This window comes from Cherax quadricarinatus, chromosome 21 (genome assembly GCF_038502225.1).
Source record: "Cherax quadricarinatus isolate ZL_2023a chromosome 21, ASM3850222v1, whole genome shotgun sequence".
In the NCBI taxonomy this organism is placed as follows: Eukaryota; Metazoa; Arthropoda; class Malacostraca; order Decapoda; family Parastacidae; genus Cherax; species Cherax quadricarinatus.
The window spans coordinates 18,113,110-18,128,159 of NC_091312.1; the positions used below are offsets into that span (position 1 = coordinate 18,113,110).

General features: G+C 39.9%; 1 protein-coding gene across 1 annotated transcript in view; it reads right to left on the bottom strand.

Annotated features, from left to right (window-relative positions):
- The window catches only part of LOC128705944 (probable cytochrome P450 49a1), a 35,769-nt gene that overhangs the window by 9,468 nt on the left and 11,251 nt on the right, over nt 1-15,050 (bottom strand). Inside the window, exons 2-6 of the mRNA XM_070087276.1 lie at nt 14,144-14,372; nt 12,317-12,557; nt 11,436-11,552; nt 10,639-10,715; nt 10,133-10,334 (exon numbers count right to left, since the gene is read on the bottom strand). Coding sequence (XP_069943377.1) covers nt 10,133-10,334; nt 10,639-10,715; nt 11,436-11,552; nt 12,317-12,557; nt 14,144-14,369 — 863 coding nt within the window. The 5' untranslated portion in view covers nt 14,370-14,372. The remainder of the gene's footprint in view (nt 1-10,132; nt 10,335-10,638; nt 10,716-11,435; nt 11,553-12,316; nt 12,558-14,143; nt 14,373-15,050) is intronic.

A 15,050-nucleotide genomic window follows, 5' to 3' on the forward strand; every position in this document is an offset into this window, starting at 1 on the left:
TGCCTGTCAATCCCAAAACTTACCTACTATCTGAGATGCTCCCCAGCCTTCATCAGTCCAAAACTCAAGGAATATGACTCTCTCCTAAAGACCATGCTAGAGAGTGTATTAAATCTTTCCCTTGAAGATGGACAGTGGTTGCAAGCCTCATTTCCAGTCAGGCTTGGGAGGCTAGGAGTATGCAGATCCTCCCAGATGCTCTACAAAGCTTTCCTATCCTCTTCCATAGCATCAAACGAGTTGATAAGACAAATTCTTCCTGATAACCTCAGTGGCTCAGCAGGAATACAGAACCCTAGCTATGCCAGTGCCATCACTGAATGGGAGACTCTTGCTGCTTCAGCACCAAAACCCTAGTGCAGCACTGGCTCACAAACAGTCAAGCTGGGATGGCCCGATAGCTGAAAAGGTGCTTGCCAACATGCTTAGGGCTGCAACATCAGATAGGGAGACTGCCCATCTCCAGGCTGTGAGAGCACCTCACTCTGGGGACTTCCTCCAAACAGTTCCCATATCGACAATGGGAACATGACTCGACCGTAAGACCCTCCGTATTGCAGTGGCTCTGCGTCTTGCTGCCCCAATTCACACAGAGTATATGTGTATTTGCGGTGAAGCACAAGCAGACCAATACGGTCTACATGGTCTTAACTGTTTCAAAACCAAAGGGCTGGCATGCAAGACACAATGAGGTCAACGACATCATAAAGAGAACCCTCGCTACAGCTGGATGCCCAGCCTAGAGGGAGCCCCGATCACTAGCAGCCAACAATACCCACAACCCACAACCCACAACCTCACTATCTATCCTTGGAAGAATGGCAAGCTCTTAGCATGGGCCTGTACCTGTGTGTCCACACTGGCTGACACCTATATCCATCAGTGTTGGGCGACAGGGAGGAGCTGCTGATTACAGGGAGGAGTACAAGATCAGCAAGTACAGGGACATAAGCCAACAGTATCAATTTGTCCCAGTGGGAACAGAGACCTTGCGATCATGGGAAAAAAAAATGCCACACGTTTCCTCAAAGAATTGGGTTCCAGACTCATTGACACCACCAGGGACCCAAGGGCAGCCACTTTCATGTTCCAGCGCCTCAGCATAGCCAACTAGAGGGGAAATGCTTGCTGCATACTTGGCTCGCGTCCGGCTTCGGAGGAGCTGGAGGAAATTTATGATCTTTAATACACTGTACCATTATATTCATGTTTGTGTTTTTCTGCACATGTATTCTGTTTATCAATAAATGTTCACATAGAATACAAAATATATAGGGGGTGGTAGGAGAAGAAAATATTCAAACAGCTCCGGGGAGAACCTTGAGTTTTCCCTGAGGTACGTTTATTGTCTTCTCTGAGGATGAGGGTCCCCATTCCACCCATAGAGGTGGTACCTCCCTATATATATTTTGAAAAAAAAAAAAAATATATATATATATATATATATATATATATATATATATATATGTATGTGTATATATACTTATATATATATATATATCGTGCCGAATATGTAAAACTGGTCAATTAGCAAGAACTCATTTAAAATTAAGTCCTTTCTAAAATTTTCTCTTATACGTTTAAAGATATATTTTTTTTCGTTAATGTTGATGTAAAAATTTATAATTTTGCACCAAAAGAATATTAGAAAACTTACCTAACCTTATTATAACAAGCGCAATTTATTTTAGCCTAACCCAACTAAATATATTTTAAATTTGTTTACAATAATTTAATACTAAACAAACACAGTAAAATATATTTTTTTCGTTAGGTTCAGAATGATTTTGGCGAAATTATTGCATACACAAATTTTCACTTGTCCTATATGGCAAGATGAGCGTTGCTATTTAAGCCAAGATCGCAAGTTCTGCCTATTCGGCACGACATATATATATATATATATATATATATATATATATATATATATATATATAGAGATATATATATATCTCTATATATATATATATATATATATATATATATACATAAAGAGAGAGAGAGAGAGTAAACGTAATTATTTATAAATGCATGACATAGCCTGAATAAGAATGTATTGAATTTCTTCCAAAGAACATTTTTTTTGTAATTTATCAACGTTATGTTAGCCTCTTTGGAGCTTACTTTATAATTCACTTTATAATTATTTTAATATATTCTTTGGCGCTTCCGCCTACAAGATGAATAGCGTCCACATCATTTTGAACATCAATACTTTCTCAGGGAAGCGCTGACTCCAATGGGGATCAAACAGCATCTGGAGAACGGGAGGCTGTGAGGGAAAAGTTCAATAGATAGGAGTAGCGAGGGAGTATATAGTAACAATAGTTTCATTGCCGGCTACTTGTTAAGGTAGGGTAAGTCCAACTCCGGCTATTCCCCCCCCTTTTTCTCCCTCCCCGAAAGTGATAGTTTGACTTCCGGCTGCTTGTTAAGGTAGGGTCAGTCTAGCTCCCGCTATCCCCTCAACTCCCACTTCCCTCCCCCCCCCCCCGAAAAGTGACGTGTGGGGCTCTGGTCCAAACAGTAAATCACTCGATTCACAGCTCCCAACACTACTGTAAGTACACACCTGATCATATTTTAGTGGACTTATTGGTTGAAAGCTTCACTTTTGACCAATAATTAACTTAGTCCTTTCAGGCTTTATCTGTTAAATGTTTTAATAATCACCACATCTTTTAGGTATTGTACTTATCATGGAGAGTGATTTCTTAAGCAGTGGGTAATCTATCTCTCTTTACAGCTTGGAATGACAGAGAGGGTCACCTGCCAACCAACAAGAAGAACAGAAGGAGACGGACTAATGTCCTGAGACGTCCCATGTTTAATCTACTTACCTGTTATATAAGCCAACACAGGACCTAACCCCTCATCATAGCAGTGGTAACGAACCTGTTTTCCTGTCATCTGAAGTAATTAGTCACGGCTATACTCTGTGAAGAACGAGCCGGTGGTGGTCACCAACACCTGCTACCTCCCCCCCATCAGCAACGGCTACGATTTCAACAACACGCAGTGTCACCAACACCTGACACCCCATTACCATGATATACCTATATTAGCGTTGAGTTCAAATGTAATGTTTTTCATTTCATTTTTCATTTTTCTTTCAATTTGGATACCCATTCATGTTTTATTGTTTTACATTTTCCGTTTCTAAATAATAAAGTGTTTATCATTGTCTGTTATTATTTCTTTTTCTATTCATTAATTTTCCTGAGGAGGAGCCAGCCTTGGTAATACTGACTGAAGTTGTTACAGGGCTGAGTAAGCCTTCACAAGTGGCAACCTTGCCAGGATCAACTCTACAGAATCAAGATTCAATTCTATCTCGAATCTACCATTGAAACTTCAACGCCGCATACCACAGACAGTTACCACCAGCCATGAGTAATCATTCTCTATGGTAGGACTACGGTACAGGTATTTAAAAGATTTGGTTATTGTTATAGTCTCAATTTATTGTAAGTCAAGTCAGGCAGGATATAATATTTAATTCTGCCACCTTTTCGAGCTTGAAACACTTTGGAGGATTAGACTCTAGGGACCCGAGATTTTCCAGTGACAATTTGTTTCATTGAGCTCTTTATTATATCAAGGGAACTGTCGTAGGACACTCTTGATTTGTTGCTGAGAAGATTGGATGGTCAAGTGACCCCATTCTACTTACTGTTTGCTCGAAGCCGGCATAGAACCCTTTGTTTTAATTAATACATATTGTTTAATTGAAGTAGGGATCGAGCCCTCTGGTTTATTTGCAGTTTGAGCGGAGCAGGAATTGAACCCTCCATTTTCTTTAATACCCGTTTCATTTCCCCTGATAGTTTAAGTTATTCTTGCAAGTATGGAGGAATACCAGTTTTGGATGAACGCTGGAAGTAAGTTAGGAATAACAGGGAAAAATTTAGAATCTTTCATTAGTGCTAAGATCCAGGAAAGACTTGAAAGAGAGAGAATTGAGAGAGAAGAAAGACAGAAAGGGAAAGAGAAGAAGAAAAGGAGAGAGAGAGAATCGAAAGAGACGAGAAAAAGGAGAGAGAGAGAGAATCGAAAGAGAAGAGAAAAAGGAAAAAGAGAACCTTGAAAGACAGGAGAAAAAGGAGAGAGAGAGAGAGAGAGAGAGAATTGAGAGAGAAATCCAAGAAAGACAGAAAGAGAAAGAAGACAAAAAAGAGCGTGATAGACTTGATCGTGAGAAAAGAGCTCGAGAACGTGAAGAACAAGCTAAAATACGTGAGGAACAAGTTAAATTAAGAGAACTTGAGGAAAGAGCAAAGGATAGAGAACATGAGTTAATAGAGAGAGAAAAGGATCGTGAGCTCGAAAAATCTCTCCTTGAATTAGAGAATAAAAAGTTAACTTTTACACAACAACAATTAGAGGAAGGAGTAATTGAACATCATGCAGCTAGTGCACATATTCCAACACCTAATTTACCTCCCTTCACAGAGGGGGAAGACATAACTTCATACATTATCAGGTTTGAAAATACCGCTACCCTCTGTGAATGGCCTACTGACACCTGGGCTACCAGGTTAGGAATGTTATTTTCTGGTACAGCCTTGAATATCTATGCAACTTCATCGCAGGATATCATATGTAATTATAACCTACTGAAGAAGGCAATCCTTAAAGCATATCAGAAAACCACTAATTCTTACAGGAAAGATTTCAGGTATGCCACCTTACAGCCTGGCCAGAACTTTCAGCAGTTACAGGTAACACTCGTTTATTCGACTTTTGGATACAGAGTTCAGGAATTGATCACAGTTATGAATCTCTTAGACTTCATGGTTGCTGACCAGTTCCTGACAGCTCTTCCCCACCAGATAAGAACATTCATTAGAGAACGTAACCTGATTAAAGCTGAGGAAGTTGCTGAGGCCGCTGACTTGTATGGTGAGGCTCACAATTCCTATAAAGACCTAAAGGGATCGAATCCTAAGGGCAAGGGTTCATCAGACCTTAAAAAATCAAAGCCTTTAGTGGAAAGTAAAGTGACTTCTTTTATTCCTGTTTGTCATTTGTGTGGTGTTAAGGGACATAAACGTCCAGATTGTCCTTCTAAGAAGGTCCAAAAAGTTGGAAGATGTTTTAAAGACTGTAATGCCCAAGCACCCTTCTGTTCAGGAACAGTTAATGGACTTAATGTATCTACCATTTTACTAGACACTGGATGCACATGTATAGTCATTTCTGATAAGCTGTTCCCGAATCTTAAAGAAACTCATTCCTCTGCTATACTTTCAGACTACTTGGGCCGTACAGACACTTTTCCTACCATCCGTTGTTACATTAGGTCTAAATGGTTCACAGGTTGGTCTGAAGCCGTACTAGCTCCCATCACTTCTTGCTCCGTACTAATAGGTAATGTAAAAGGTGCCATTTTTCCTTCTGAGGTTGACCTTTCATCACCAAAGATGGACATAAGTGTTTCAGATCCTCTTCCTGTAGAGTCAGAGAAGCCCCTCGAAAGTTCAGATGAGACAATGTCTCGTGAGATTCATGTGGGATTAAAAACCAGTGATGCTACTTTCGAAAGCGAGGTAGTAGGATCACCGGTTCACTTGTTAGATGAAAGTGAAGATATCACCTCCGATACCATATATGTCTTGACTAGGGCTCAGACCAAAGCCCAGGCTTCTCCTACTGTCCATCCTTTGATTTTCCCTGACTTTAAGCCTTTAGATATATCGAAGGACTCCTTTGTCAATTTACAACGTAATTGCCCTTCTCTTCAGAATTGCCATAATGCCGCTAAACAAAATCAAAGGAAAAACTTTTCATATAAATTTGAATATATAAAAGGTATCTTGTACAAGTCAGTATTCAAATTAAATTCAGATGAGATAGACTATTCCATCTTAGTTGTTCCAAGTCAATGCAGAGAGACTGTTCTTAAAATGGCTCATGACCTGCCAGTAGCCGGACATTTCTCGCACCGTAAAACCTTAAATAAAATTAGGGAAACCTATTTTTGGCCAAAAATGTCCTCAGGTGTCACTACCTATTGTAGATCGTGTAAAGTTCGCCAACTGTCATCCTCCCTAGGTACTAGGCGAGTACCTATGGTCAAAATGCCAGTCATTACGGTACCTTTTGAAAGAGTAGCTATTGACATCGTTGGTCCTTTATCTCCACTTTCATCTGGGGGACATAGATATATATTAACATTAGTTGATTATGCTTCGAGTTTCCCTGAAGCCGTACCCTTAAAGACCATAACTACTACAGAGGTGGCTGAAACCCTTTTGTCCATCTTCTCCAGAGTGGGCATCCCTAGAGAAATTTTGTCTGACCGTGGGACACAATTCACATCTGACTTAATGCAACATCTCTACCAACTTCTGGGAGTGAAGCCTCTCTTCACCACACCCTATCATCCCAGCTGTAATGGGAGGATTGAGCGCCAGCATTCGGTTCTGAAGTCTATTTTAAGGAAACTTTGCTCCCTTAAACCTAAGGAGTGGCATCGTTACCTACCCTGTGCTTTGTTTGCCATGAGGGAAGTTCCCAGTGACTCTTTGGGGTTTTCACCTTTTCTACTTCTCTATGGTAGACAGGCCAGAGGTCCATTGTCCATCCTTCATGACTTATGGCCTAATGAGGAGGTAAATGCTGAGATTCAGTCTTCTTACCAGTTTCTCCTTGACCTTAGATCCAAACTTGAGGAGACCTCTGACATAGTTTCGAAAAACCTAAGCTTGTCAATGGACCAGTACAAAACCTATTTTGATTCCAAAAGTCAGAGGAGAAGTTTTAAAGTAGGGGATGAAGTTCTTGTACTTTTGCCTATCAAGTCAAATAAATTATTAGTAGCATGGAAAGGTCCATATAAAGTATTAAAAATTTGTGGGAAAGTTGACTACCTCATAGAAGTCAAGGGGAAACCTAAGCTTTATCATATCAACATCCTTAATTAAGAAATATTACCGAAGAAATTCGGTTAACTGCCTTAATAACTTTAACTTAGTTTTTCCACACGAACTTGATAAGACAACTGAAGAATGTAAGGTGTGTGTAACTGACACCTCTAACTTAGACTATGATGAAGAACTACATGACTTGGTGACTCTTGACCACTCGGGCGCAACCAACATTAATATTAATGAATCTTTGGATGACCATAAGAGACATGAACTACTTCAATGTGTGAGTAACTTTTCAGAAGTCTTTACTGATATTCCAGGTGTTACCTCCACGGTAGTCCATAAGATTGACTTATTGACGGATAATCCGATCAAACGGAAATTATACCCAGTTCCAGTTCACCTTAGGGATGCATTTGACCGAGAGGTAGACAAATTATTAAAACTGAAGATCATTGAACCTTCAGTATCTGCATATTGCTCACCAGTACTCATGGTTAAGAAGGAGGATAATTCATATAGACTTGCTATTGACTTCAGAGGCCTTAATGCTATAACTCGGTGGGATGCTGAGCCTATGCCCTTAATAGATAGCGATCTACACAAATTTTATGACGCTTCCTTCTTTTCAGAGATTGATATTGCGCAGGCATATCATCAAGTAATGTTAGATCCTTCTTCTAAGCAGTACACCGCTTTTCCTACCCACCAAGGACTGATGCAGAACAGAACTATGCCCTTCGGTTTGGTAACTGCCTGTGCTACCTACGTGAGACTGATGAGAAAGGTCTTGGGTAATATGCCAAATGTTTCAGTTTATTTTGATAACATTTACGTAATGACATCCACGTGGGGCGAACATATCCAAACATTAACATCAGTTTTGCGTAGGTTACGCTCACATGGCCTCACTGCCAAGCCGAAGAAATGCTTCCTTGGGTATAACAAGATTAGATATCTTGGACTGATACTTTCTAATAACTCTCTGCAGCCTCTCCCCAGTAAGATCAAAGCTTTATTAGAATTTAAATTCCCCAAAACCAAGAAGCTCATGCGTAACTTTCATGGCTCTGTAAATTTTTATGCACAGTTTATCCCGAACCTTACTGATCTTACAGGCATATTATCCGACTTCCTTAAAAAGTCTGTGAAGGAACCTCTTGAACTTTCCGACGTAGCTCGGGAAAAGTTTAATGAGATTAAAAGTATCTTTTCGAAAGACCCTATACTTAAGATTCCAGATATTAATAAAACATTTTGTTTAAGAACTGATGCCTCCAATACTGGCTTAGGTGCGGTGCTACTACAATACCATGATGGTACTCCCTTCCCTGCATGCTTCCTAAGCTGGAAACTCCTTCCCACAGAATCGACATACTCCACCATACAAAAGGAATGTTTGGCCCTTGTGTGGGGTATCTCCAAACTTAAATTTTATTTGCTGGGAAAAGAATTCATTTTAGAAACGGACCACAAACCTTTGATATACCTAGAAACTTTTAAGGGAACCAACAGTCTCCTCTTGAGGTGGACATTGGCACTCCAGGCTTTTAAGTTCCATTGTGTATATCAATGGTTCATCCAATTATTTCTGACTGGTTAAGTCGTGACAGTCAGTAGAAGATTTGTTGCCTTACGCGACTTCCACATGTTAGAACTTTTTCCTCGCCTATTCTTCTTATACTCCTTGACTATAAGTCTTGGTATGGGGAAGTGTGAGGGAAAAGTTCAATAGATAGGAGTAGCGAGGGAGTATATAGTAACAATAGTTTCATTGCCAGCTACTTGTTAAGGTAGGGTAAGTCCAGCTCCCACTATTCCCCCCCTTTTTCTCCCTCCCTGAAAGTGATAGTTTGATTGCCGGCTGCTTGTTAAGGTAGGGTCAGTCTAGCTCCTGCTATCCCTTCCCCTCACTCTTCCCCCCCCCCCCGAAAGGTGACGTGTGGAGCTCCGGTCAAACAGTAAATCACTCAACTCACAGCACCCAACACTACTGTAAGTACATGCCTGATCATATTTTAGTGGACTTATTGGTTGAAAGCTTCACTTTTGACCAATAATTAACTTAGTCCTTTCAGTCTTTATCTGTTAAATGTTTTAATAATCACCACATCTTTTAGGTATTGTACTTATCATAGAGAGTGATTTCTTAAGCAGTGGGTAATCTGTCTCTCTTTACAGCTTGGAATGACAGAGAGGGTCACCTGCCAACCAACAAGAAGAACAGAAGGAGACGGACTAATGTCCTGAGACGTCCCATGTTTAATCTACTTACCTGTTATATAAGCCAACACAGGACCTAACCCCTCATCATAGCAGTGGTAACGAACCTGTTTTCCTGTCATCTGAAGTAATTAGTCACGGCTATACTCTGTGAAGAACGAGCCGGTGGTGGTCACAAACACCTGCTACCTCCCCCCCATCAGCAACGGCTACGATTTCAACAACACGCAGTGTCACCAACACCTGACACCCCATTACCATGATATACCTATATTAGCGTTGAGTTCAAATGTAATGTTTTTCATTTCATTTTTCATTTTTCTTTCAATTAGGATACCCATTCATGTTTTGTTTTACATTTTCCGTTTCTAAATAATAAAGTGTTTATCATTGTCTGTTATTATTTCTTTTTCTATTCATTAATTTTCCTGAGGAGGAGCCAGCCTTGGTAATACTGACTGAAGTTGTTACAGGGCTGAGTAAGCCTTCACAGAGGCCATCATGTTCGATACAGCTAAGGGAACTACAAGTCTAATTATTTGGATCAAAAGCCCATCACTGATATCAAATAAATTGTTGTGGGAAGAAGGGAAGGCAAAAGAGGCACGATAAATTTGTTGCTTTGGGGGTAAAACATTAAATTTAAGAAGCAACTGTTTCAACTGTTGTATTTCAGGATACAAGGTCATGCTGGTTACAGATATAAAACAAACGCCACAGAGAAAAGTAAGTTTGTATTGTGATAACCACACTATGTAGAGGTTCATCATGTTACTGGCTTGACAAAACTTCTCCTTAAAAGAAACTTTGTCTCAATAAGAGTTTGCTCATTAATATACATATCTTGAATTACTAGATATTTAAAGGCAATATTACTTATAAAAATAAAATTAAGACATTTTCAGGAAGCTATTAAATGATTTTAATATGGGTATTTTATATATAAATAGTTTAATTTGGTTCCTGGCGATGGAACTTTCTCATGCCAAAAGTTTCAGAGTACCAACAAGATTCAGATTCAGAGAAAGATCACTTACACAAGGAACTCCTGGTGAGTCTTCTTGAGTTTCCTGAAGGATGGGGTTGGGAACACCTCCCATAGACGAGCACTGAATTCTGCGTCATTCAAAGCAGTAAAAAGTTCATTTACGAGGCTGATCATCCTTATGGGTTCCGAGTCCGGTGTGATGTTTGGATCCAAACATCCCAGCCGGCGATTCAAGGCTACACTGCCGACAGCTGTACACAAAAACAGAAAACACAGATCATAATTTTACGGAACTCAAGAAATATAATTTTTTACAAGAATTTAAAGCCAACTGTTTTGTTGGTATTTTTGCTATCGTACTGCAAAATGCTACTCTCGAAAGGCTAGTTCAGCATTAAATTTAAAGTAATGTTTTTTGAAGGAAATATTCACTTTTTCCAAAGCCAATATATATACATAATTTTCATGTTATATAATCGTCTATGAGATAGCAGTCTTATTCAAAACTCTGAATTAAACTAGTATTTTAGATTATTTTTTCTGAGAGTTACATACATTCAAGAGCCCACTTGTACATCTCATTCTGGAAGTCACTTGGCATCTCCCCGAACTGTGACTGCAGTGATGCGATTCTGGAGGACAAAAGGAAAAGGTATCAACCCAAACTTCAGACCATCTCCAGATCTACTTTGAAATAATCTTAGGGGAATGTTAAATCCCTAACGGCAGTAGGGGATTACTTGTCTCTGATCCATGGAAGGGGATGATAGCTCCAACTTCTTTGATCAAGAGCTCTTCACCATCATCAAAGAGGTTTTCCTCTCCTCTGTCCCCAAGCTTTGAAAATTAATTTTTAAATTAAAAAATATCCTGTTGGTTTATCTCTCCCTTGTCCATGACCACGCTTACTTATAAAGAACTTTCCTGATATACCAATAACCTTCCTAATAAATCCAGGACTTCCTTAACCCACGTAGCATATCACTTCCCTAATACAGTACAGTCGAGATTTCCTCTGGAACATATCCATGATCTTGTCACATCCAGGATCACTATAACATACAGAGGACCTACCTAACATTTCCAAAAATTCACTGAAACATCCTGTATCTTACACAAATAACCCGCACATAGAAGAGAGGAGCTTACGGCGACTTTTCGGTTCGACTTTGTAAATGGTCCAAGTCGGAACGAAACGTCGTCGTATGTGCGGGTTATTTTGCATCGTTCCAGTCACGGAATTGTGCCTTTTTTATTATCCTGTACCTTCCTAACATATTCCAGGCATCTCTAAATGATCTAGTTCTTTAACACATTAAGAATATCCCCCACCTCTCGAGGACATGCCTCACCTATCCATGAACTCCAATGAAATCTGGTCCATGACAGGCAGGTAGGCCACCACCTCCTTGACTTTCATCATGCTTGTCTGAACTTGTCTGCGTACCCTCCACCACTCCTCGCCATTTCTGGAATATCATAATAATTTAAGACCTTAGCATGGCAGTCATTGTTATTGCCATTATTCCAGTACCATAAGGGCATAATTATAACACTCAAATATTCTGAGATAGAGAGATAGAGAGAGAGATAGAGAGATAGAGAGATAGAGAGATAGAGAGATAGAGAGATAGAGAGATAGAGAGATAGAGAGATAGAGAGATAGAGAGATAGAGAGATAGAGAGATAGAGAGATAGAGAGATAGAGAGATAGAGAGATAGAGAGATAGAGAGATAGAGAGATAGAGAGATAGAGAGATAGAGAGATAGAGAGATAGAGAGATAGAGAGATAGAGAGATAGAGAGATAGAGAGATAGAGAGATAGAGAGATAGAGAGATAGAGAGATAGAGAGATAGAGAGATAGAGAGATAGAGAGATAGAGAGATAGAGAGATAGAGAGATAGAGAGATAGAGAGATAGAGAGATAGAGAGATAGAGAGATAGAGAGATAGAGAGATAGAGAGATAGAGAGATAGAGAGATAGAGAGATAGAGAGATAGAGAGATAGAGAGATAGAGAGATATAGAGATATAGAGATATAGAGATATAGAGATAGAGAGAGAGATATAGAGATAGAGAGAGAGATATAGAGATATAGAGAGAGATATAGAGATATAGAGAGAGATATAGAGATATAGAGAGAGATATAGAGATATAGAGAGAGATATAGAGATAGAGAAGTGATAGAGACGTATGCTCACGATCAGAAACAATGACAATTGTAAACGTACTCTGTCAATATCCCAGTTTTATTTTCAAAATAATTGTCTACAGCCTCCTGTCTAATCTTCTTGAAGGACTCGAAGCCGTCCCTGATTGGGTTGTCCATTGTGGCTCGTATGACGGTCTCGGCGTCGTAGGGGTTGGCTATACATATCATCGGTGGTGTGAACGGGGCGACAAACTTAACGATGGGGCCATAATCCTCAAACAGTTTTTGAAAGTAGAGATGAATCTTGGAGCTACTGAAGGCTGTCAGAACAAAAGTCGATATTATGATTATTATATTCGCCTGATAATCGTTGTTAATTTTCAATTCAATAATATCATTGAAGATAGTGATAGGCATTGTTATTGTTAGTTTTTCAATAATATCAGTAAGGGTAAACTGTAATGCAATTTGAACAAGAGTAAGTCAGCCATTAAAATACAATTGTGGAGAAATTTTCTCCAGGAGGGGGGTATCAGCCCCCTTCAGCCCCTTTCAGCCCTGAGGGGCCCAGCTCACTCAGAAGGGGTATGCATCTTGTTTACTGCTACAGAAAGTAATTGATCTCAGATGCAATACGAGTATGTGATGGGGGTCAAGCGACTGCCGCTCCTTGCAAGAGTCCGGTGTTGCAAAGTGTAGTTTAATAAGAGACAGTCCATCTCTTACCTTAGCAGAACAATTAAGAAAAATCCTGCTCCCACTTTATTACCATGGTAAAGATAGTGCACATTGTGGTCCATGCTTAAGACAGCAAGAATCAAGCATTCTGCTTTGCTTCATGGAGGAAGTTTGGCAAGGAAGCAAAAAATACTAGGTCAGCTTTTTCTTTATGTTCTAGGGGCATTGCAGTAGCGTAGGAAGCTGTGAGGTCAGATTACTTTTGACTCGACTGAGAGAGAGACATGACGTGCCGGGATAACCAATAAAGAACACCGTTCCGCGCGTCTTGCACAAAAGAATCTCAATAAACACTTACAGAAGTGTGATCAGCTTCTTTAGTGACATTATGGTGTGAACTAATCTTGATGAACAGTGTAACAACGAGTGTTGCGAACCAACAATGTAGTGCGACATTCTTCAAAGAATACTATTCTTCAATCAAGTGACCGGATATCCGAGTACAACTACGGGTCAGCTACAAATGCCCAGGTACGTTTAATGATCGTAACATTGATAGGTGGGCTGCGCAGTGGATATCATGTTATGTTGATTAAATTACCATTACTCGGTTATTTACAGGCCATCGAGCCTACACAAGTAAGTGTTGTCAGCAATCAGTGTCTGATATATGCTGACATAATACCCCCTAGGGGTAATTTATTATTAAGACATTTCCATTTCAGCCCGTTGCGAAGTGGTTACGACTTCTCAAGACCTCGCCTGCAGGGGCGGCTGTGCAGGCGATGAGCTGTCTTACCAAGCTAGGTTTCCCCTATATTTAAACTTTAACCTTAGCTGGTAAACCATTTCTCAACAACAATGATGATGTTACAGGAGGGAGGGAAAGCAAAGAGATTCTAACTTTCATGACGACATCTAAGGAATCTTAGAAAGGAACTGCGCAGTGTTTGTGTTTATGATTAAAATTCAAGTAAACCAGTGCAAATTTATCCTACTCGTGTTCGGAAATTTCCCTTTTGTGTTGTGGATAACTTTCATTAATCAATCAATCCACTGATGTTACTTTTGTAATGTCAACCCTTCTACCACTGATGCTGATGTGATGTCAACCCTTCTACTGCTGTTTCTGTTCTGATATCAACCCTTCTACTACTATTCTTGTTGTGAAGTTAACTCTTCTTACGGTGTCATCTGTAATACGGTCATCAAGTGTTCTATAACGTACACCTGTTAAAGATCATAGAGTGCAAAGTGCCCAGGAATGGCAGCACTCTGGGCCCTGGCACTTCAGATACTGGTCTAGGCTCTAGGTTCCGTTTCTCTGCTGCTGCTGCCGCTGCTGCTGCTGCTGTTACTTGATGAGTTGCAGCTGAGGTCGTGAGAAATCGGGACCTTACCAGTGGGTGCCACAGGTCCCTCATCCCCATTACACTCTTGGCCACACCCGACATGATCTGTGGGCAGAATCATTACATTGCTAAGATAAGTAATTTTGTTTACAAATAAATAATAGACAACCAGGAGGTAGTTCATTAATTAGCTGCAATTTACTTGTATTCTATTACTCAAGATTTCATTAAATCCCAGAACAGCGATTGATTGAATTAAACTCTCATTGTGCCCTATAATTGTTTATTTACATATATCAGAAATAGTATTGGCCGTGGAATTGACTACTTAAACTTCTACCCAATATTATAGTTTCTTCTTTCTCATGAATATCCTATGTGAAACTCAACACGGGGGTAGGGAAGAGTCGAACCGTGGCTCTGATGGTAGCTACCAGGGGCACGATTCCATACCGGTTCATCCTTTTGTTTAATCATGCACTCCGTGTTTTAGATAAGCACTACCTCGTCCACTTTAGAACTGTCTGTCATCCTGGACTGCACTTTTTTTTGCGTGATACTGTCCAAGGTCTTTTGGTAATCTAAGAATTTGCAAGTAATCCACCTGTCTTTACTATGAATGACTTCCGAGAGTCTTCTATATATTGTTGACTGGTTCGTGAGGCACGAAGTAACATAATTACACCTGTGATGTCATTTCGTAACGAAGGCACTGATCTCCAGATGTACCAGAAATCTTTCCTACCATCTGCATCATCTCTCATATCATGCACGTTAGTTATA